The following is a 22,552-nucleotide window of genomic DNA, read 5'->3' as shown; positions in this document are numbered from 1 at the left end:
AGGAAAGGACATGGATCTCCTGGCTGGTAGGCTGAGCTCCAGGGAGAGATGTGATCATGTCTCTTGCTCACAGGAGCCAGAATACACTGACCATCTGCAGACTCTGATGGCTCCAGCTTTGGGTGGGTGGAGAACACTGTAACAGCCCAGGGTTAGTATGGGACTGTTCTCCCTGAATGGCTTCACCACTGATGGTTATGACTGGCTCAACATCTGAAAAGGTTGTATTATAATTACAAATTCTACTAAACAAACTATTGTGTGGTTTTTGAGCCTGATTAGATTGGGATCTAGATCACGAGGCTTCTCCAGCTAAACTGAAATTCTCAACCACCCAACCTGGCTGGTAATTCTTTCTTTTTGATTTCTATTGGGTTAAGTCAAATGTATTTCCTTATGGAACCAAACACTATGCATGGTTTTGCTGGGCTGTGTCCAGTTGCTGTGGCTCACAGACCAGTGTTGGAATACCTGGTTTCTACCGACTCACACTGGCACTGTCAAGCTGAGCCTGGCAAACCAGACAGGAACAAACTGAGAAATAAAGGCACTCCTGTTGAAATACCACACTCAGCAAAAGAAAAGACCACAGTACATGTAAGATGCTACTTCCCACGCCAGGTTCTGAAAAAAAAAGATCAGACCTTTATCCTCCTGTCTCCAGTCCTTTTTCTCCATGCTAAAAATTTCACTGACAGGAGAGGAGGGGCTTTGTGTGCTCAAGATCTTACTTAACCAGCTGTTACCAGGGTATTTGCAGGGTTCATGAACTCTCTTCCCGTACATCACTGCTCTGAGAGGAGGTTGCTTGCTTTCTGATAAAATTCTGTGCCAGTTAAGAAGAAAAATCCTGTATTTTGGAGATGCTGCACGCTTTATAAGAAAGAAACCTTGTACTATTATCAGTATTAATTTGGTAGGGACACACAGTAATTGTTGCATAACATACAAATAATGTCACTATCTTCATCTCAGCTAAAAAGTTAGCAGGCAGATGCAGACAGCATGTGTATCTCCCTGTAGCAGCCTGCACAGCTTGGAGCTCCTCAGAGTCTCCCAAGAACTCGTCAGAGGATACCTCTCCTGTAGTGTTTGCAGCCGACGTGTACCCCTGACAGCACACACTTGCTTTTTTTCCCCTTCAGACACATGTATTTGTTATAACACCTTGGGAAGGAAAAGGGCGCTGCCTTTGCAAAGTTAGATAACTGGCCCAGTTCTTCGCTGCCGGATTGGCTGGGAGAGTCCCTGTAAAACCACGCTGGCCAAGCGCCCGGCCCAGCCCTGCAAAGCTGCAAGCTATTTCTACAATTGGCCACTTCAGAGGGGGAGAGGGGGAGGTGAAGGCAGCTGGGCCAGCTGAATCTCTGCCAGGCTGCTTCCCTTCCTCCTTGTTTTTTCTCAGCCGGAGTAGTTCGGCAGATCTGCTCCGGGTGCCTCCGAGCCTGTCTCACAACACGCAGGAGAGTGGGGTGTAACGCTGGTGGCCAGGTACTTGGCCCTCCCTTAGCCCTGCTGGCACAGTCCCAGGACAGGACATGTCAAGCTGCAAAACCCCTGGGGGCCCCACTGCCCTGGACTTTCCAGAAGTCCTGAAGTCCCTACTGGAGTATTCCTTGCCCTGGACCAACAAGATGACAGGTAGGATTGAGGAAATATGTACTGGGGGTTCTGTTTTGATTTCTCCTTCCCTTCCTTCAGTTGCAAGGTGAGAAAGGGGCAGATCTTGTTTGCTGCAAGCCCTTCATGGGTGTGTTTCCCCGAAGTGTCCAAGTCAGACAGGGAGTTCTGGCACTGTGCATGTTGTGCAGCTAGGAGGAAAAACAGCAGCAATGGATTGATTATAAAATCAGTCAAGAGTGCTGAGCTCCTGATCCTTTTAATCTCTTTGCTCAGCTACTTCTTGGAAACCCTCAAAGATTCATGCACAGAAACAGCTTGGGCACAAATCTTCGTGCTTACATAGAAGCGACTTCCAGGGTTGCCATTCATTGTTGTCCTATGGTTAACAACCACTAAGCCTTCAGACATTTCCTCTTCCCAGACTCAGACTGTCCAGGGAGCCCAGCCTGTGCGGGGCAGACTGACTCTGTGCAAACTTTGTTTGATGCTGCAGTTGTTTTTTAGTGAAAAGCTGGGGTGGAGAACACACAAATGCTGCATTTTCTTTGCAAGAGCACTTCTGAACCCCTAGGCTTTCTCACTCTCTGTGCAGCATCCTAAAAAAAAAAAAATGGAAAGGACCCAGGAGGTTATTTCGTTTGGAGTTTTGCTATGCTGAACACTTTGCTCATGCTGCACTGATCGCTTTGCTAATGCTGAGTCTGCTCCAAGCACCCATGACACAGCTTGAGTACCCTCTGGTTTTGGATAGGATGCTACACACCCTTGACAAGCTGCTTGTTGGTTGTTATGTTTTATCGGTTGCTGCTGAGCGCTGGGCAGGTGTGTGGGAACACCTCAGCTCAACGAGCCTATGTCTGGGCATGAGTGAGTTAAGGTCACAGAAACAAACAAGCACAGAGCTTGCTCTTCCCTAGGGATTTGCTACCAGGATATCCAGGCAGCTCTGCAGTGTGGAGGGGCAGCAGGAACAGAAAAGCCAGGCACGCAGTGTGGAGAGGGACCCTGGTCTCGCTCCAGGGTCAATGGGAGAAAAGGCTGCTGCTGTGACAGTAAAGCATTTGTGTCAGGAAAGGTAGCTGCCTACACCTGCTGTCATACAGTGGGCCCTATGGCACATGCACAGCTCCCTGTGAGAAAGGGAAATAGGGCAAGGGGAACTGCCCCGCTCCTAAGGGGCTCATTTTATCACATAGTTCTGCTGCTGCCTCCTGTGAGCTCTCTCTCTTCTTGGCTGACGCTGCCCACTAACAGGTGTGTTTAAATACCACACCATATGAAGTCCCATTGTTTGTGTGGACCAGGGCATGTTTTCCCAGCTGACAGTACCCAGGTAGAAAGTGGAACTGTCTGGGAGGAGGCCAAGGGCTCGTGTGGTGCAGAGCCTTGCTGTGGCTAAGCTGGGTTTGGCTGCTTTTCTGGGATTTCTGCTCTCCACAGCCAAGTGGATTCAACTAATCCAAGGGAGGAGTGCTGGCAAGACCTATCTGTTTAAAGTAGGCGGTAGAGGTGAGATCAATGATTTGAAGAGAGAATAATTTAGTCTTAACTCAATGTGACTTATTTGGCAGCTGAGAGTGCTGTTTTGTGACAGCTTTCTTCCTCACCTCCAGGACCACCCTGCCTCTCCACATCACTTCCCATAGTCCTCAGAACTGTCTTTATTATGCTGCCTCTCTCTCTGGACCAGCATTCCCATCATGGCCCTCTTCCCTCTTCAGTTTTCTCCTCCTGGGTCTCCATATTTAGACAGCACTCATCTCTGGATTTGCTAGCTCTCAGACCTCTCTCTGAAATTCTGCTATTCAAACCTCCCGGTAGGGCTTGCTGTACATCTCCCCCTCACACCCTCTGCCCAGCAGTGAGCTGCTTGTCACTTGCCTCCCTCCCTGCTGCACCCCAGAACTGGGCTGTTCTGTATCATCTGGTGCTGACAAGACTCCCTGCAGTACCAGCCAAGGCTACTGCATTCCTCACATCTCATTGTCCTCCACTCTTCCTTCTCAGCTGCAGAGTGAAAGCAAATGTAAAAATCCCAGGCAGATCCCAGCTTAACCAAGAAGGCACATCTTGTGGTACACTGCCTGCTTTCTGCTGGCAATTGCTTGAGCACCTAATCCCCAGAGGCAGTGAGGAAAAGCTCTCAGGGCAGCCTCCCTCCTAGCTGGCAGGGAGTGCTAATGGTGGAGCAGGGTGATGTGAGAGGCAATCCACAGCAATGCTCCTCAGGAATTCCTTCCTGCCTTTGGGAAGAGCAGTTAACGCTGTATGGTCTAGACCCTCTCCAAGAAAAGTCACAACCTGTGGTACAGAAGAAACCTTGGCACAGTGGGGCACGGGTGGAAATGTGCTGAAGGAAGAACATGATCAATCCAAAGGGAGTAAAAGCTGCTGAGTGGTTTTAATAACCTCTCTTCATACAGACATTACCCAGCAGAGCAGCTGCCATTGAGCTCTGCAGGGGTGATGTGCGCAGACCCTGTTCCTTGAAGGAGTGTTGTAACAGTACTGAGACACAGCATCCTCCTTGAGGGCCACCAGCGTTGACGACAATGGAACAAAATGACCATGAAAGCCATAACTGAATTGGAAGCTTGCAGCCTGCCCCCACTTTGGCTGTGTCCACTTGCCTAAAAGCTGCTCCTTTGTGACCTCGCTTGTGGAGTTCTCTATCTACCCCTATCAGTAGTTGTTTCCTAGACAAAAGCACCACTGTGGGCTTGCTGCCCCTTGCCAAGCTGTGTGTGCTGCCTCTGCTGTGTGTGGTCTGACATCTGTGTCTCATTACCCTCTGTGAAGTGGCATCTCCCTTTCACACATGTGCCTTTTCTTCCTGCCAGCTGAGCTTGGCAAGGCAGACGGGAGTCTGTGGAGGGCACGTAGTAGCCCTGGAGCATGGAACATGACCTGCTCTGCCTGCTTCTTGCAACTGGATTTATCAGCCTTGATAAACCTGTGCTGTTCCAGCCTATATGAAAAGGGTGTCCTTTTCCAAGCATCCCGTTGGGCAGCATGTGTGCAGGAGTTGCATCTGGAGTCTCACCAGTTCCCTGTGAAGGAGGGAACAGATTGGGCCTCCCAGCCCACACAAGAGACGTAGCTGCTGGGTAGGGCAGCTCCACATCTGCCCAGGCTAGGTGGAGATGTCCCCTGGTCCTCATTGCAGTAAGACAGTGGAAGAAAACACCTGCCCTGTGTGACTTCAAATCTGTTCCTTTTCCTGGGGCATAACTGTGCCTTGCCAGTTGAATTAAATGTCTGGGGTTTGTGGTGGGGAAGTTCAACCAAGCAGATGCCCAAGTGCGCACCTGAGAGGAAGACGTCTTTTTTCTGCTGACACGTGTGGGAATGCCTATGCTCTCACTCCCGCCGCTCTGTTGGATGCAGACAGGCCGATCCCATTGGAGCGCACCCTTCCCTTTCCCGGCTTTCAGCACTGTGTAGTAGGTTCGCTGCAGCCAATCCTGCCGAGGCAAGAGCAGCCAGTGCTGACAGGAGAAGCCTGTCGCTGCAGCATCTGACACTTGTGTGAATTTATTAATTCCGTGGGAGATGCTCCTCAGTATCCACCTGTGCTCTCAGGAACGAACTTGGCAATATTTGCTCCCTTCGTGTGTTCAGAAGCTTAAATCCCAGCACGGCATCCCTGCTGCTAGAGCAAGGGGGCCGCTTGGAGAATCTCAAGAATTTCTTGTGATCGTGACAATCTGGAAAGGCGGCCTTTCCTCCCTTCCCCCAGCAGCCCGCCCATGCCAGCACTGCAGTGTAGTGTCTCTCCCTGCCCATGTAATGTAGGGCACGCCGCTGCGGGCATCGTGTGGGGCGGAGGGAGATTAAATCCAGGGCACGCGCGAAAGCTGATTTCGGGATCCTAAACGAGGACATGCAAGGGCGGGCTGGAGTGCTGGCGCCGGGCAAGGGCGGGGAGGGAGTTCGCAGGCGTCGCGCTGCGGGAATGGCCCTCACGGACGCCCGGGCGGTCGCGGCCCCCTCAGGCACTGCCGGGCCGCGGGAACAGCAGGAGCGTGGACGCGAAGGAGGCGCGCGCTCCTCCGCTGCCCATGCGCGCGCTGCCGCCTCCGCGCTGCTGACGGTGACGCAGCGCCCGCGGGAGGAGCAGGAGGGGGCGGGGCTCCGGATGCTAATGAACCGACTGGGGCCCCGCCCCTGCACGTGCCCTGGCGGGCGGAGGGCGCGTGCCCGCGCCGGCCACGGGGAGGAGGAGGTGGGGCGTGGCCGCGCGGGGCCGCCCCCCTCGGAAGGCGCGGGCCAATCCCGGGGCGCGAAGAGGCCGGGCCGGGCCGGGGGCCCGTAGCTCATGAATACTGAAGCACGCGACGGGCGTCAGCCGGCCGCGCCTGCGCCGTTAGCTCCGCGCTTCGCTGCCGCCGCCGCCGCCGCCGGGACCCGGGGAGTCACCGCCGCCGCAGCCCCGCGCCGCCGGTGACCGCTGACAGCCCGCCCGCCCGCGGGGAGTATGCCCGGCCGCGCCGCGCACCAGGAGACGGCGGCGGCGGGAGGACCAGAGCCCACTGCAGCCGGGGGGAGTGCGGGGGCCGCCGCGCAGCAGGAGCGGCGGGGCCTGGCGGGCGCGTTCCCGCTGGTGCTGAAGAAGCTGATGGAGAATCCGCCGCGGGAGGCGCGCCTGGGTGAGCGTGGGGGCGCGCTCGGGGGCGGCGGGAGCGTGCGGCGCCCCCCAGTTATCCACCTGCACCGCCCCGTGGCTCGGAGGCCGGGACTGGCCGCGGGAGAGGCCGCACGCCCCGGCCCCGTCACTCTGTCCCGTCCCTCCCTCCCTCCCTCCGCCCCCCTGGCCGGCCGAGCCAAGAGCCGGCAGCACGGGATCGCTCCCCGCCTCCCAGGGATCGTTCTCTCCGGAGCGTGTAGGTGCCTGCGCTGGGCGAAACAGAACGCTGCGGGAGCGAAGGGTGGGCCGGAGCCGAGACGTGATCCGCTGGTTTTAGTCCCTCGGCTCTCTGGAGCCTGCCCCCCTCCTATAGACGCGTAGCTTGGGAGCATCAGTGAGAAGGTTTCAAGTCTTGCTTGACCTTAATTGCTGGGAAGTTGCCCGATGACACGAGTAAACAGCAGATCCCCTCAGATTAGGTTCGGTGATAATCCATAAGGGTGTGAGTGACTGCCTGCACATGCAGTCCTGCATGGGCTGGAACTGCCTCTCTGCCACCGGTGATGCGAACAGCAGCTGTGTAAATAACAGTGCTGGTGCTTAGAGTCTTTGGTGCTGATGGCACGCTTTTTTTTTTTTCCTTAGGTTTTTTGTTCGGCTTTTGTTGGGTTGGTTTGTTTTTTTTTTTTTTTTTTTCCTTCTCATCTGGCAGTATTTTTGCCTTTCTAAGTATCAGTTTCATTTCGAGGAAGGCTCAGGATTATCTGCACTGCTGTAATGTACTGTAGTGTACTGGTGTATAGTAAAATAAGTCCTTACACTTAGGAATTTTGACATTAAAAATAATTTTTTGGAACAGTCGATAACATCCAGAGTAAACCACAGCATAAGCAAGGTTGGCAAGATTGTTGCCAGTGAGGATCCTACCTACCTTGCATGTCTAATATTGCATAAATCCATTTTGTGATTCTGGAGACTATATTTTTTTCCTTTCTGAAAAAAAAAATCAGCTTGTGATACAGGTTTTAGTTATGTTGCTATGGTGCAGGATGCTGCAGCACACAGAATCTTGAATCTACAAAATCATGGGATTAAGGTATTTCTGCACCCCATCCTTTTTAAAATCATTAGTGCCAGCAGGAGCAACTTCAGTTCATGTATGGTTGCTGATAGGGATTTGGTGACTTTTTCTTGGGGGTGATTTTTGTGTTCAGAATCATGTGACGTGGCCTATGGAGATGTAAAATTCTGAAATTAATACAGTTGTGAGGTAGTGTATTTTTCTAAAATTAGAAACATTTCATAGTAGATTGACTACTAGATGACCCTATTCTAGCTCATGAAGGTGTTCAGCTGGAGCCTCTAAAGCTTGCTAGTGAGTCCATTTCATCTTGATTATCCCTCTCCATTCATAGTGCGATAAAGTTCAGGTTGTTCTTGTTCTTAAAATTTCTCCATAGATTTCCTTAGTTCACCTTGTTCTGTTTCACTTCACACTTTGTGGAACTTGTTGCTTTCTGTTTATTTTGGTCTCTGATACTTTTCTTGTTTGCATATTCAAGACAAAAGAAAGAATGCCTTCATTGTCAGCAGGTAGTTACTCCTAATTTACAAAAGGCTTGTCTTTATAAAAGACTTCTGACTCAACTGACTTCAGAGGATCCTTGATTATTTTCTGTTCTTTTAACAGTGGTACACTCAAAATGTTAAAAAATTACTCATTCGCTTAATCCGGTGGCGCAGTTTCAGCAAACTTTCTGAGAAAAGACCCTGTGCTCTTGTCTGGAATGCCTATTAACAAAAACACAATTTTCTATCTTTTCTGTAAGAAATTATATCAGCTAGCTGCAGTGGGTATGCATTTATAGTCTCTGCAAGGTACCTGTGGGTTTTCCAACCGCTGTGGGTAATTTGACTACCCAGTCAAAGCAAGCAGCTTTCCAATCCTCCTGAGCAACAGAGGAGGAAGGTCAGCCAGTTCCAGCAGAATACCATCCCCTTGAACACTCTGCCATGTACCAGGTACAGCTCACCAGCCTTGCTGGGAGTTGTTTTGTGTATAAGGATTAAATAAATTAAAATAATGGTATTTTATTAATAAATGAAAAGCTCTGTGGGTTAAGGGAAGGCAATTAATATTCTGGAGCAGGAGTGTAGGTCTCTTCCATTAGTAACAAGCTGCTGCATACTCTCCAAAGGATGCCTTAATCACCAGTTGCATGCTGCTGTGGCAGGGAGAAATGCCTCAGCAATCATCACAGCAATGGGCATTAGAGATAGGGAACTCTACAACCTGCCTTGTTGCAGCCTCCTCACAAGTGGGACTAAAGATTCATGGAGCAATCAGCCTGTATATATATCTATATCTAGATATAGATATATATATAGGGGTTTCAGTATAATTTGACAATATTTTTTTGGTGAACAAGAGGAAGTTTGTCAAATAAGTACTTGTTCTGTCTGTGGCTGGGATAGCTCTTGACAGCGTGGTGGTCAAAATCTTTTGGTTGGTTTTTGGTTTGGTTGGTTTTTTGGTTTTGAGGAAAAACCAGGACAGGGAATAAAGCTCTTTTCAGGCTGCTGCTTTTGGTTAAAACATCAGTATTTCCAACAGTTCAGTAACTGGAATGGTCCACTTGAATCACTGAGCATAAACTGGTGTCCTCACTGTTAACACCAGATCTATAGCTCAGTTAATAGGTCATGGTAGCAGAATGAGGGGGCTAAATCAGACATGAACCATCATCTGCAGAAGTACAGTCCAGATTTATCAGGGTGACCTTGAATTGCTGCAAATGGAGCCTCTTAGGATACTGCAGCTCTCCTGTCAAGTAATACCTATTTACACTATAAATATCTTAAGAGAATTAATCTTTCAGGTCCCAGTGCTGAGGTAGGCAGAAACTTCCCCCTCAAGATGCAAGAAGTTAATTAGCGTTTCATTAGATATTGTGCACCCAGGCAGGATGTTGTGTGGCAGAAATAAAGATTAAATGAATTGAAAGAAAGCCCGTGGGAAAACATCAATGTAAAAATGATCATACGAAGTTTTTACCATGTTATGTATCACCTTTGAAATAGTTGGGCTCCCAATATGTGTATTAACTTCTGCTGTTTTGTTTCAGATACTGTTAGAAGTGAGGGAGGAGAGAGAGACAGCATAGCTAAACAAAGACAGCAGTGGGGGCCCAGTGGTTGCTAAGTTGTCAACTTGTAGCAAAATGACGAAAAATATCAGATGCTTCTCTTACCTGGAGGAATGATCTAATCTGGTGTGAGCCAGGGACAATCACAGGAGGAAATAGGAGGAACCACAGTTTTTCCAGGTTACTGCCAGACATCAGGATGATCATGCATATCCAAAAGGTTTTAAAAGATCTGAGAAGAGCCACATATGCCAGTAGTGTAGTCTTTTTAGTATCTGCCTTCTGAAAAATATTTTTAAGCCTTTTATTCAGTCTAACAATCACTTAATGATTTTTTTCTCCTCTCTTGGAGGTGTTGTTTTAGATGGTGCAAAACAAAAGCACTGCTGGTGTGTATTAAAACTGGCATAACTTATAATGGTGTAGTGTTGTTTTCAAGAGTAAAGATTTTTTTTTCTTTTTAGTTGACATTTTGACTTGACATTTCACAAGTTTTTTATCATGTTAATTAAAAATAGTTATTTACAAAAAATTCATTATTGTTGCTTGGTGGTGCTATCTTTACTAGGATATCATCCACAACATCCAGTGCAAATCTGGGTTTGGTTGTGCTGGGCACTATAAAATGTTGAAGAATACACAATCTCTATTCACAGGTGAAATGTTGGTTCCAATTTGGCAGAGTGTGCTCCAGTAGTAAGGGAAATTCTTATTTAGAGAGTAGATGCTGTTTCTTCACTGGCTTCAAGTAGGAGCTGTTTAGAGACATTCTGCTTATTTGCATGATTACTGTTAACCTGCTTGTTTGCTTTGCCCAAGCAAAAGGTAGAAAAGTGACGAAACTCCCTGCAAAAAGGAGTCTATAGCAGAAATAGGAGCTGGTAGATGGCAGTTAGGAGGCAGCAGTGTCAAGTGCAAAGAGAAGGCCGAAAGGTGCAAGGTGATGTTACCAAAGCTTAGTCCAGGAGCCACTGGTCTGAATTTAATGGGCCCTTTAGGTACTTGCTCTTGGTCCCAAGCAGGTGGCTGGTGAATACGTTCTCAGCTTCTTGGTTTAAAATCAGTATCTTTTTTGTATAAAATATTCACAATATGGTAGATAATTTACTTTGTATGGCAGCATTGTTCTTTAAGCCATAAAAAGCTCTTTCAGTCTCAGTTCCACACCACAGCTAAGGCAACAGCGGAAGGAATGCCACTTTTATCAGAATAGGTTTTATATAAATAGGCTTTTCTGATTTAGAGCCGAGTTTCACCCCCACTTCCACTCCCGATAAAGAAAAATGCTCCTTTAGCATATTGTAGCCAGTCTAGAAAACCCTAATGCTAAAGACTGATGCATTTTATTGGGCTGATCTCTGTTAATACTGGAGATCCAAACGTCCATTGAATGTCCTTGGAGTCCCTGTTCTACTGAACTGAGTATTCCTTGGCTTCCATGGTAATGCCCAGTTTGCAGGTGATTAGGGTACAACTGGTGACCGTCCCTTCCTTTTGACAGCAGTGCTGGCTCAGTGCTGGCAGTACTAGCACTGCTTCTGGAATGCCTCCTTCACTGCTGATAGAACTCATGGCTGCATGGAGAACTGGATCAGGAAAATTACTTGGATTTTAATTTTTTTTTTCTGCCAGCTTATTTTTATCTCTTAAATTATGTAATTATTCCACAACTTGAGTTTTCTGCTTGGATTCTGTCCCAGACAATTGTTAAGATTCAGTAGCTATGGGGAACATAGAAACAGACATTTTTCTGTAATATGTGCACTGTAGCACAGTAAATGGAGAAAAATTCATCAGTCTCTTGTGACTTGGGGGTGGGATGTGGGAGTGTGCTTTATTAGACATCTCCCCAAAGAGTGAAAATTGTATGTAGGTACTCTGAGCTATCTATAGTGAGCAGCACTTGGAGCTATTGCTTTCTGTGGACATGCTGAGTCATTTCAGAGAGAAATGCTTCTAAAATGCCGAACAATAGGCATCCAGGTCTCTGGTGTTCTGTGGACCTTTTGACTGATTTTCAAATGTAATCTGAAGACCCATATTCCTCTCTGGTTTGTAATTAAATTAATGTTCTGCACCTTCCTTCTTTGTGCACTGAATAAGCTACTCTGCTTCCTCAGAATTTTCATATTGGTTTCCCATACAATCTTGCTTTGGGACGCTCACTTTTGTTATCTTCTGACGTGGGTATGTGAAGGCCAGGCTGTTTTGCAGTGATTGGTTTATAAGCTCCGTGCAGCACTTCATCACACCTTGGTAAGCTATCACAGCAAAGATGCTGGTCTCCAAGGCTGCTCAGCTGTTTGTGATCCAGCCATCACAGGGGGTTAGAGCATTCCATACCTAAATGTTGCTTTTCAACATCTGGTTTTCCAGATCATGTGATGAGGCAGAACCATGACCTTACTGAATTTCCTTTCATGGGGGTTTTGTTGGACTCTTAAACCTTGAGTCTCTCCCATGTTTCAGCTTGTACAGTGACCTACTTGTATCTTTCAGATAAAGAGAAGGAGAAAATAAAGCTTGAAGAAGATGAGGCAGCAGCTGCTAGCACTATGGCAGTCTCGGCTTCCCTCATGCCACCCATTTGGGACAAAACTATTCCTTACGATGGCGAGTCTTTCCACCTGGAGTACATGGATCTGGATGAGTTTCTGTTGGAGAATGGAATTCCTTCCAGCCCTACTCACCTGGATTTGAACCAGAATCCACTCTTGCCTGTGGCTGAGCTGGAAGGGAAGGAATCTGCTGGTGCTTCCACTGGTTCTCCTGCATCATCCTCTTCCACTGCAGTTTACCAATCTGAATCAGCGTCCAGCACAGGTAGATGGAGTAATATGGGGTTCTGAGGGACTTCTGTTGTTCTCATGTTAAAAGGTGCCTCTTTAGATCAAAGAGGAGACATGCTAACTCTTTGTTTGCTGTGGCAGGTTAAACAGTACAAACATGCTCAATGTAGAGCCTTAGTTCATGTGTCAATTCATGAAGATGCTGCCTGTCCTTTTCCCCTCTTCCCATCCTATGAAGAATAAGTGTCTATCAGTGTGTAGTCTGTTTTGCTTTTGAAATTATAAGAGCTGAAACAGCAACATAAACTATTTGCTTTCTTGGTATTGCTAATATAGTGAGAAGCTGGACATATTGAGAAAATACTTTCTCAGGTTATTTTACAACAGATTTGATAGCTTGTCACAAGTCATTTTTACTACCTTGGTCTGCTTGGGTGAACTTATGTGAACTTAATGTACCTCAAAGAACAATGTTAAATAGAAAAACAACGGAGCAAATTTTTTTGTGGTAGCCTGGGAAATGTGAAAACAGACACTTGGAAAAGGTGTTTTATTGAAGGAGTTTGATGTTCTGTGGTGCTTTGAAGTGGGAATGGAGGAACAAAAAAACCCCCAAACTGCGCTTAAATGGTATTAGGAAACTTCATTTGTAGAATGGAGACCTTCTCTATTAAAGAATTCTGCTGCTCAATTTGCCCTAGATTTGGAGTTTAAACATGATAGCCATCACAGTACTATTTTATGAGCAAGCTTTACAGAAAGCATTTTGCTCTGGACCTCTTTTATGAATCTGTGGGAAAGATAATGTGGAACTCCTTCCATAAGTTATAGGGTGTAGCTTTTTTCTAGGTGGTATATGCAAAACTTATTTATTGATCACTACTGCACATTGCAGTGACATGCAGTTTTGCAGCTCACGTATATGAAGTTTTGTAAACAATACATTAATATGATAAAGTTCATAGGAACACTACCAGTGTCAGACATTCTGTTGGAGCATTTGTTTCTATGTGGCAAATAAGAAGAATACTGTTGCATTTGTAACAAACCTCCTTTATTTATTCAGTTGTTTTGAAGTCTACTACTTGTCTGACCTTTGAAGGTTCCAGGGTCTGGGGTCTTTGGGCAGGCTTGTTTCTTTAAGGATTTGCATGGTATAAAACTCAGACTGATACAAGTTTCTCCCTTCTTACTGCTGTTGAAGGTGCTTTTTATGTGTGCAAAGCATGTAATTTTTGCCAAGGAAGTGTTCTCCTGTCCTGCATCTGTCTACTCATGTCTGTTAGTCTGGCATATGTTCCTGGAGTTACATTACAGACTGGACTGTGAACTCTTTCTCTGTACCAGCAGCAGTACAGCACCCACCATGCCTCAGGGAAGCACCAACCAATACTATTAAATATTTCTCACCACAGGGCAATAAAGTTGGCTTCTTTGTTGATTCTCTTCATCCTGCTGAATATATTGTAATTTCTCCTGTTGTTGCCAGAGTCCCCACCACAAAATGAGAGAAATACTCCCAGCCCCATTGATCCTGACTGCGTAGAAGTTGAGGTGAATTTTAACCCTGATCCTGCTGATTTAGTGTTGTCCAGTGTGCCTGGTGGTGAGCTCTTCAATCCTCGCAAACACAAGTTTACTGAAGAGGACCTGAAACCACAACCTATGATTAAAAAAGCCAAGAAGGTTTTTGTCCCAGATGAGCAAAAGGTAACAGATTTATTGCTGCAAACTCTTCTAGGCTTTGATAAAAGTTTGACTCTTTGTCCAAACAATTTGACATACAGAGCTAATGCAGTTTACCTACATGATTGGGCAGAAGCACTGCCAAGAATAGAATTGGCAAGCCAGCTGCTGGGCTTGCTGTTTTGCAGGTTTTGGTATCATGACCTAATTACTGACAAGGAGCAACTGATCATGCTATACACAGAAATTAGAAGAACTATCAAGTCAAATCTTCATCACCTGTGCTTTTGAAAGTCATTGTTTTATTTGCCCAGTATTGTGTCTAATCTGGATTTAAGCAACCGAGACAACAGAACAGGTGGTTTTATGTAAAAGTTCACTCCTGAATTGAAACTAAGTAAAGGAAGCATTTCAGTTGGACAGTTTCTTAATACCCAAGTCTCTAAATCTCCTTAGTTCTAGCAATGGGCTTGGTTTATCCCAAAAAAAGACTTGTGTAAAGATGAAATCTTACAGTACTGCGTGGTCCTCGTTGTGATGTTAGAGCCCGGCAAACCTATGGAGGAGATGCCTCAATATAGCAGTCAGTGTGAATATCATTATACAATAAAGAAATGTCTCTGAAACAGTTGTCAGTTTGGCATCTTTTTTTTTACTACAGGATGAAAAATACTGGACAAGGCGAAAGAAGAACAATGTGGCAGCCAAGCGTTCCCGTGATGCTCGGCGATTAAAGGAGAATCAGATCACAATTCGGGCAGCCTTTCTTGAGAAAGAAAACACAGCCCTGAGGACGGAGGTGGCAGAGCTGCGCAAGGAAGTGGGACGATGCAAGAACATTGTTTCTAAATACGAGACCCGATACGGACCCTTGTAAGCACACCCTTTTCTTTGTTAGGGCTCTTCGTTTTAGCTTCTTAGACTTCTCTGCCATCTGTAGAGACTCCCAGAAAAAAAGTTTATGGAGGTTTTGCCATTTTGCATCTACACTAGAAAAAAAACCAACAAAACACAAACGAAGCCTGTTTCTGTTGGCACAACTCGTTCAGGCCCATTCATGATTGTTCTGTTGTCCAAAATCTTAGTGTCCATATGTACAGCCTTGTTTTCAACACAGATAGAACATTTTCTGATGTCATACAATTGAACAGGTTCGCCTGTCTGGAGGAATTAATGTGGATCCCTCCAGATTGGACAGAGCTTTTGCTGTCTGTTCTAACCTTCATTTTTGAGAGGAGAAAGAGTCTAAGAGACTCTCCTCTCTCTCTTTCTGTTTTGTTTTGTTTAATTTTCAAACTCTTGCTCTTTTCTCCTCTCCATTCCAATTCCCCCTTCCAGTGAAAGTGTAAAACATAATTTTAGGGTATAAGTAGATGTTGCTGGGCAGCATCATGAAATTGTTTCCTCTCCCATTCAGAGGCACTAGAAAGTATCTGTTGTATAGAACTCTGTTCCTGTTGAAGAGGAATAGGGGAACCTTTAGGACAGGAAGACAGGAAAATATTCAATCTCTTGTAAAAACAGAAGTATTGTGAGGTTAATCTATGAATGTTATGCAGAATGGAGTCAGTGCAGTTTTGATTACAATACTGTCTGTATGTCTTGATAGGTTCTGATCCTGGATCCTTGCAGAAACCAAGGCGAGAGAACAGTAGTGAATCACTCGCTTTACATATGTGTAGAAAATAATTTGATGTGGTTTCTAGACTGTATTTCTACCACCACCCCCCCTTTTTTTCCTTAAAGGGTCTCCCCTCTTGAACTTCTGATAAAGCCGCATGTTGCACTAAACTGAGAAGTAAGGGAGATTTAGAAAAAGAGATCTGGCTCATTAGGCTGAACCTTGAGTCCCAGCTGTTAAAAAATGGCCAGCACATTATGCTTTGAAAGAAGGGGCTTTTTTAAAGAAGTAAACAAGCCAATGTTATTTTACTGCACCTTACTTGTTGTGCAAGAGATTGAGAAAGAGTTTTGGTCCTTTGCCTCGTGAACACACTATGGGATAAGCCACACCCACTATAAACGTGAACAGTTTACCTCACTATCTTCAGTGTAGCAGTATATCTGGTCTCTCCATGCTTGCTGGTTCTACCTCCAGCGTGTTTCCTGATAGAAAATTAGCACACAAGACTTGCCCTCTTGGAAGTAATCCATTCTCAGCATCAAGCACTGCTTCAACAGTATATGGTGTTAAAAGAAAAAATATGCTGTGTGTGATGTTGAGACCTTCTACGTGATCTACAACTGCAAGAACTAGAAGTTTTACCAGAAGTATTTGTCTAGAAGTCCTCTTAACAAGCAAAGCTGTCTAAGATAGTGGCTGTGTCAGAATTCTCAGGCTACACTTCCTGGGATAGTTATATTAAGGAGTAAATGTGGGATGATGATGTTGAGGGTAGTTGCAGTTCCTCTACTGAAATCTGAAAATATATTAAAAAAGCGCTAGGGTTTATTTTCTATGCTAAAGACTAGCTTGTTTTTTAAACATAATGTGGAAATTACGAATTTAGAGCAATTTTGTGTTGACTTCTTAAGGAAGTGGAGAAGCAGGCTAATCCCCAACACTTAATGTATGCTTTGAAGTATTCCTTCCCTCTGTTTTGCTCTTAGTTTGACTAGAGTGGCTCTTGATGCGGTGTTGGTCTAATTTCTTTCAAACATACCAAAAATTGTCACCCTTTCAGCAGGGGTTTTTTCTTTCACAGGGTGGTTTGTGGTGGTGATGGTGGGAAGTATGTTATAAATAAATTGTCACACTTAACACTTTGCTTTGTTTAAAGTGACTTATCTGATTCCGAGTGATGCAACTTTAAAGACTTGTAAAAACAAAGAAACTAAAAAGCACACATGAATCGCCAGAGTTCCAGTGTGCCAGTCTTCAGAGTGAGCAGTGAAATCTATGAGGTGTCCCAACACAAACAACTGATGATGACCCTGCCTGCCTCCTTGCCTGCAAGTACCCCATCTGACTACCCAGGGCTGGGCATGATGAAAAGTGCAAAGTCTCTTTAATTCTGTATATGGCTTTCTTATCTGTCTTTCTCACCGTAACTATGAACTACAATAAGCTTACCTACTGGGGTTTTGTCAAGACACTCAAAGTTCATGTCTCAAAGTCTGTTGACAGCCTCTGTGAATAGCGACTCTTCGTTTTGGCACTTGAGTGGAAGAAGAGAGGGAGTTTTAAATGAAAGTGTCTGTATATGTAAAGAACTGCTATATTTTAAGACTCTTTTCCCTACAGTATAATGAATTTTATTTAATACTGTGGTTCACTTCTGGTGCAGTGTAGCGTATTGTGGAGTACTGTGAGTGCAGAACTAAAGACACCAGGAAGATAGCAGTCTGTACTGTGTGAGACTTCAGTGCAGAAGATTACAGCAGATGTACTGAAATAATCCAGAGAGCACCACAGTGTGCCATTCAGAGAGTAATAAACCTCTATCAAATGACCCATGTAATAGTAAACCACGTGGGTCACTTTCCTGCTCCACAGCTACACTGCTGTAACCTGCCTTTTCCTTTATTTAGTTTATGAGGCTCACTTTATTTTATGGTATCTTGCTGAAACAGGATCTATTCTTCTGCTAACGACTTAGCAATCACAGAAAAGGTGCTATTCTGAGTTGCTGATCTCTAAGTCTTTTGGCAGTCTGAAACTACCAAATGAGTATTAGCTCCAGGAAAACAGTGGCTATTAGCTGCCATATTACAACTTTCTGGCTCTTGACTGCAGGACAGCTGCAGTGCTGAAGGTGAAACAGGCAATGATATCCCACAGTTACAACGGGCAGCTTAAGTGTGAGGACCCTTGTGCCGGTGTGAGAGGGTAGATGAAAGCTTGGAAGGATTGTGGAGATGTTTATTGTGTTTAGAAGATGGAGGAAGTAGGTGGAAGTTCCGTTGTAAGAATTTCATCAGCATAACAATAATCTGCTCTTATATTAAGAGAGCTTGAGAGCTAAATCTGTGTGGAAAGAACAAGAGTACTTACTTTCTAGGAAAGGAGTACAGGACCATGCTTGTAGCCAAAATGGAGCTTGTAAGACAGTAGTGTGTTCATGCCTGGAGACTGATGAATAGCATACACCTCAAAAAAAATAATCTTGAAAGTTTTCTGAAGCACAAGTGCCAAAATTATGAGGCGTGACTAGTTACCAGCATAGCTCAGTACTATCATATTGAACAATTATTTTGACTTTGTGTTTACCCAAGAGATTCCACCCCTAATTTCAGAGCAGAAATGCACAGAGAAAAATGTGAGAAGCAGCAGCTAATATAGTAAGCTTAATTTAAAAAAAAAATTCAAAAGGCATGTTTCATAACCAGTGTTTGACAGCATAACCTTTGTACAGAGCTTAGATATTAAATGTAGTTTTTGACCTATCATTTTTAATGGACAATGTACTGAAGTCAAGAAAGTGTTTTTAACTTTTTGCTGGGTACCAAAGTATACCTATGAGTGTATTATTATAATTTGGGATTGTAAAGCTCTGAGATAATCTTGGTATATTTTTATCAAATAGCTAAATATCTTAGTTCCATGTTGCTGAAATGGCAGCATATATCTCTACCTGTATTGAGTATTGCTGATTTGGACTGATATTTTTGGTATGTACTGGTTTTTGCTTTATTTTGGTGATAAAGGCCCAAAACATGGATTAAAAAAAAAACCAAACCAGCAACGAAACAAACAACCATGACAGCATGTAAATGTAGCAACTTTTTTCATTTATAATTTCTAAATTTTCAGTTAGCCCTGGCTGTTCATGCTTTCTGTTTAAATCACAAAGCCAAAAGCTAAATAAGTGGGCAAGGAGTTGCTTCATTTGGATCCTACTGTACTTAGGAATATCCTTTAAATACTTACATATTGCATACAATCAGTGAGATTAGCACGTACAATTCTGTTGTTTTATTTCTGTTATCTTAAAAGCTTACACAATGGAAACTAACAGTGAATGTTCATTAGATCTTTCTTTCAGAGAAGACTGTTAGCAAACACTTGTGCTTCCCTGTAGGAAAATGCAGATTTGCACAATCTGTGATTCATGTGTCTACGGGTTGCAAAACTGGAAAATTGCACTTTAGGGTGAGTGGGGCTCAACTTTTGTAGCTGGAGAATTTCTTGTGGTTGTTAAGAAGCAGTATCTTTAAAGATAGATGAGAAGGTAGTAACTATTTAAAGGAGTGCAGGTATTGCCAGACAAAAAACACCGTGCAATGCTGAATTCCTTTCTCAGTTTTTGCAGTCTCAGGAAGTTAAGTTCATTGCTCCAGAGCTCTCTGGTCCTCTTGGTATAATTCGCTCCATCGTTTTGTTTCTTTGACTAGGATGACAATCCTATTTGTAAGTGATAACTTGGGTATGTTTTCTTAATGATCATAAGAAGACCAATATTCTTTTAGCTCAATTCGAATATTAAAAGATGCTGAATTGACACTGTTAGGGTTTGAAGTTCTCCAGCCTTGGAACATACTCTGTAGAGGCCATAAGTGTGCCTGATGCCAACCTACCCCATTCTAGCCACAAAGGGACCATCTCCAAGGGGAGAGAATAAAGGGCATGTGCACCTTTCAGCATCACTGCAGGGATTGCCTGGAAAGAGAGCCATTTATGACAGAGCTGTACTTTTCATTGGGAAGTGGATTGACACCACATTGCCATTTCATAGTTCTAACTTTAAAAAATATATAAACTATGGATGAGATTTGTGGACAATGAGTGTTGTTTTACTCTACAGAAGACAGCAGCTATGAATAAACGACATACAATATTTAATACAGTGTTACTTTCATACATGATGATCTAATCTACATGTAGTGGGTTCGTGTCTAAAAATTTCAAGAAGCCTAATCTTTCACCTGTTGCCAAGATCTGCTCCCACTGAAGCTAGTAACAAAGATCTCATTAACTCCCACAGGAAAAGGTCTTTACTCTTACGTGGTTATTGTAAAGATTTAGCAAGTGCTGGAGTCATGGGTGTCTTTGCTTTATTCTGAAGCATTCTGTGCTGGGATCAGGTGGATACATCTCAGATTGCAGGTCTAGCATTGGTAAACTGGTCCTGATAGTTTTGATATTCAGATAGTCTTAATTCTGCTTTTTTGGGGGGGTCCTGCATGGAGACAGTGAAAAAGTAGCATACTATAAACTTGTGTTGAAGAAGAAATGTTTTTGGGTTGTTTGGTTTTTTCCTAAGTGGCTTTTTGCAGTAACATTTTATGTTTTTTCTGACAATTCTCCATTTCATTTCCTTGCTGTGCTGTTTGAAAGCCCAAGGTGTTCTAACTAGAAATCACTTTCAGCATTATCTGTAGGCCTGATACTAGTTGTATCAAATCAATTTCAAGTTGGGAGGTGCAGTGGAAGGCCAGCAACTTTGGGAATACTGTAATAAAACCACTTATGCGGAAAAAAAAAACATGTAGATAGTAAAAATAATGGACCTGCACAGAGCAGAATATTGCTGCTTCAGTATTGAAAGCCACCTGAGCATAAAAAGGCTTTGTTCCTTGTGATCAGGTGCTTTCATTTTTAGTGAGAGAGAAGGTATCTCGGGCCTTTGTAAAATCCAGATACACTTTTGTTCACCCTTCTAGTTTTAGCTGCTAAACACAAGATGAGAAATGCAAATTTATCTTAGTGCATAAATCTCATCTTTTGGCAATATACACCTAAATCCATAAAGAGCAAATTCATTTGTTAATGCTAGCGTTTTGCCTTTGCAGCACTACGAGACTGACTGGTTTTCTAGATGTTCAGATAATTACTCTGGTCTGTATATCTGCCACTGTAACATGGTGAAGATAGATAAACTCACAACTGAAGACTGGGAGAAAGGTAGAAAGAATAGGCTTAACTAAATATCTGTGGAGATGCTAACATACTAATGGAGAAATTACAGTAATTTAACTCATGATAATGCATATTGTCATATAGATGTAATTGATTCCTTTGATAGTCTGCTGTCCCTCATGAGTCACTTTTGGAATGCAAGAAAGTTTAGAAGTTTAGACAGCTACAGGGAAAAAGGAATCCTTTGAGGACAATACATATATAGAAAGACATAGATACTTGGCAAGGAGAGCAAAGAATGAAAAGAGGAAGAGGAGAGTAATGCAAGAGTCCGACCTGAGTGAGATTGCTAAAACTGACACCTCAGTGTTTATAATTTTAGGCCAATTTGGATCCCCTCAGTTTAGCATCATACTGAAGATAAGTACTTGTTTAGGTCTTGGGAATCTCCTTGTCTTGGTCCTACTTCCACAGTCCAGAAAGAAGTGAAAGGAATATACAGATAGGGAGGAGAGTTACTGCAGAAAGGCCTGAAAAAAATCGCTGTTGCTTCAACTAAGTGTGCTGTTGTGCTGGGACCTGCCAATGTGAACTGGTCAGTCCTGTCTCATGAGGAAACTACTATCCGAGGCCCAAATCTTTTAAGGCCTCAATTCTGCTGTCATTTCTGCATGGGAAGAGCCCTATATAGCGAACCATGTGGACTTCACAGGATCTATTCTTGAATGTGAAGCTCTGCCCAGGCAGTCACCTGCAGAATTGCACACTTAACACACTATCCAGTTGTAGTTACAGGGCTGTTGATAATAAGTGTAATTTGGGTGCCTGTTATATAGCCAAAACCCTTGTTACTTTATTTTCCTAACTAAGGCATGAGCAGAAGCCCTTTGCTGTACAACATCTGTAAAAAACTTTAAAATGTGCTTCACATACGTCTAGTAAATTAAGGCATGTGATTTTGGTCTGTGGGTCTCAACAAACCTTGCTTGTGTACCTGCCTGAATGTTTTCCTAGATCTGCAGCTACGTTTCAGTGAGAAGGGATGGTGGGATTTATTTTCCCAACAGGGAACAATAGCAGCTCTCACCTGTCACACTGGGGTGAGCGCTCGCTACTGGCCAGGATCAGGGATGGATGCATCCTCCACACTTTTATGTGAAGTTGTCTGAAATATGGTGATTAACATGATTATTGGAATACTGTATTTTGTATAACTTAGAACATGTAAATACACTTTTAAAACTAATCTGTTCTATGAAGTAATAAATAAGTGCTTCCATTGTAATATCTGAATATTGTTAATGCTTCATGTAGCTTGATTTGGGATTATTTCTTTCCTAGAGAACTACAGAAATCAAAACAAAGATTGATGTTGTGGAATTCTAGTCTAGTTGTGATGCTTTCTATCAACAAAAAATGTTTTAAAAATAATAATGAGCTACTTAAGCAGAGAAACTAAGATTTTGAGGGAACTGATTCTCTTCCAGTCTTTCTTTAACGGTAGTCACTGATTACATTCATAATTGTACTCTTCCCATCCTGTTAGCTGGACAGTTGATTTGTTTGTGAGTAGCATTTGGAAAGTAGCAATATTAAATTATTTGTAAACTTCAGTGACTGAGGAAAACTAGAGCTGGGTGGTTTTTGTTGGGTGTGTTTTTTTAACTATTCTCTCTCTTGGCTCAAACAGATCTGTCTCCACCCTTCAGCCAGACTGCAGCAAGTTGCAGTGCAACAGTGAGTGACTGTTACTGAAGGTCATTTGTGACCTAGATAGTCTACATCTTTATTAGTTCCGTTATGTACATAGATGACACGGGTTTCCTGTTGTGGTGTGGAGAGAGAGAGAGAGAGAAAGTGATTAATGACTTGTGGTTTTGCT

At 44.0% G+C, this 22,552-nt stretch overlaps 1 protein-coding gene across 2 annotated transcripts; it reads left to right on the top strand.

The window, feature by feature from the left end:
* Positions 1-1,392: 1,392 nt before the first annotated feature.
* TEF (TEF transcription factor, PAR bZIP family member) lies at positions 1,393-21,955 on the top strand. 2 transcript variants are annotated; one of them, XM_066183620.1, is made up of 5 exons: positions 1,393-1,641; positions 11,896-12,219; positions 13,675-13,895; positions 14,533-14,744; positions 16,652-21,955. In XM_066183620.1, the coding sequence occupies exons 1-5, from the start codon at positions 1,539-1,541 to the stop codon at positions 16,671-16,673; spliced, it is 882 nt and encodes a 293-aa protein (XP_066039717.1). In that variant the 5' UTR covers positions 1,393-1,538; the 3' UTR covers positions 16,674-21,955. The 2 variants fall into 2 exon arrangements, with proteins under 2 accessions (XP_066039717.1, XP_066039716.1); XM_066183619.1 differs by lacking the exon at positions 1,393-1,641 and adding an exon at positions 5,957-6,272.
* The last annotated feature ends 597 nt before the right edge of the window (positions 21,956-22,552 follow it).

The sequence above is a fragment of the Chamaea fasciata genome, unplaced genomic scaffold (assembly GCF_029207755.1).
Source record: "Chamaea fasciata isolate MVZ Bird 193981 ecotype frontalis unplaced genomic scaffold, bChaFas1.0.hap1 SCAF_5, whole genome shotgun sequence".
In the NCBI taxonomy this organism is placed as follows: domain Eukaryota; kingdom Metazoa; phylum Chordata; class Aves; order Passeriformes; family Sylviidae; genus Chamaea; species Chamaea fasciata.
This window is presented reverse-complemented; position numbering and strand designations above follow the sequence as displayed.

Excerpts from the sequence above, each read along its gene's own strand:
- TEF (XM_066183619.1), top strand. The coding sequence starts at position 6,101 with ATGCCCGGCCGCGCCGCGCACCAGGAGACGGCGGCGGCGGGAGGACCA. Across the intron at positions 6,273-11,895 it reads GCCGCGGGAGGCGCGCCTGG|ATAAAGAGAAGGAGAAAATA; the intron begins GTGAGCGTGGGG and ends TGTATCTTTCAG. Across the intron at positions 14,745-16,651 it reads GAGACCCGATACGGACCCTT|TGACTTATCTGATTCCGAGT; the intron begins GTAAGCACACCC and ends CTTTGTTTAAAG.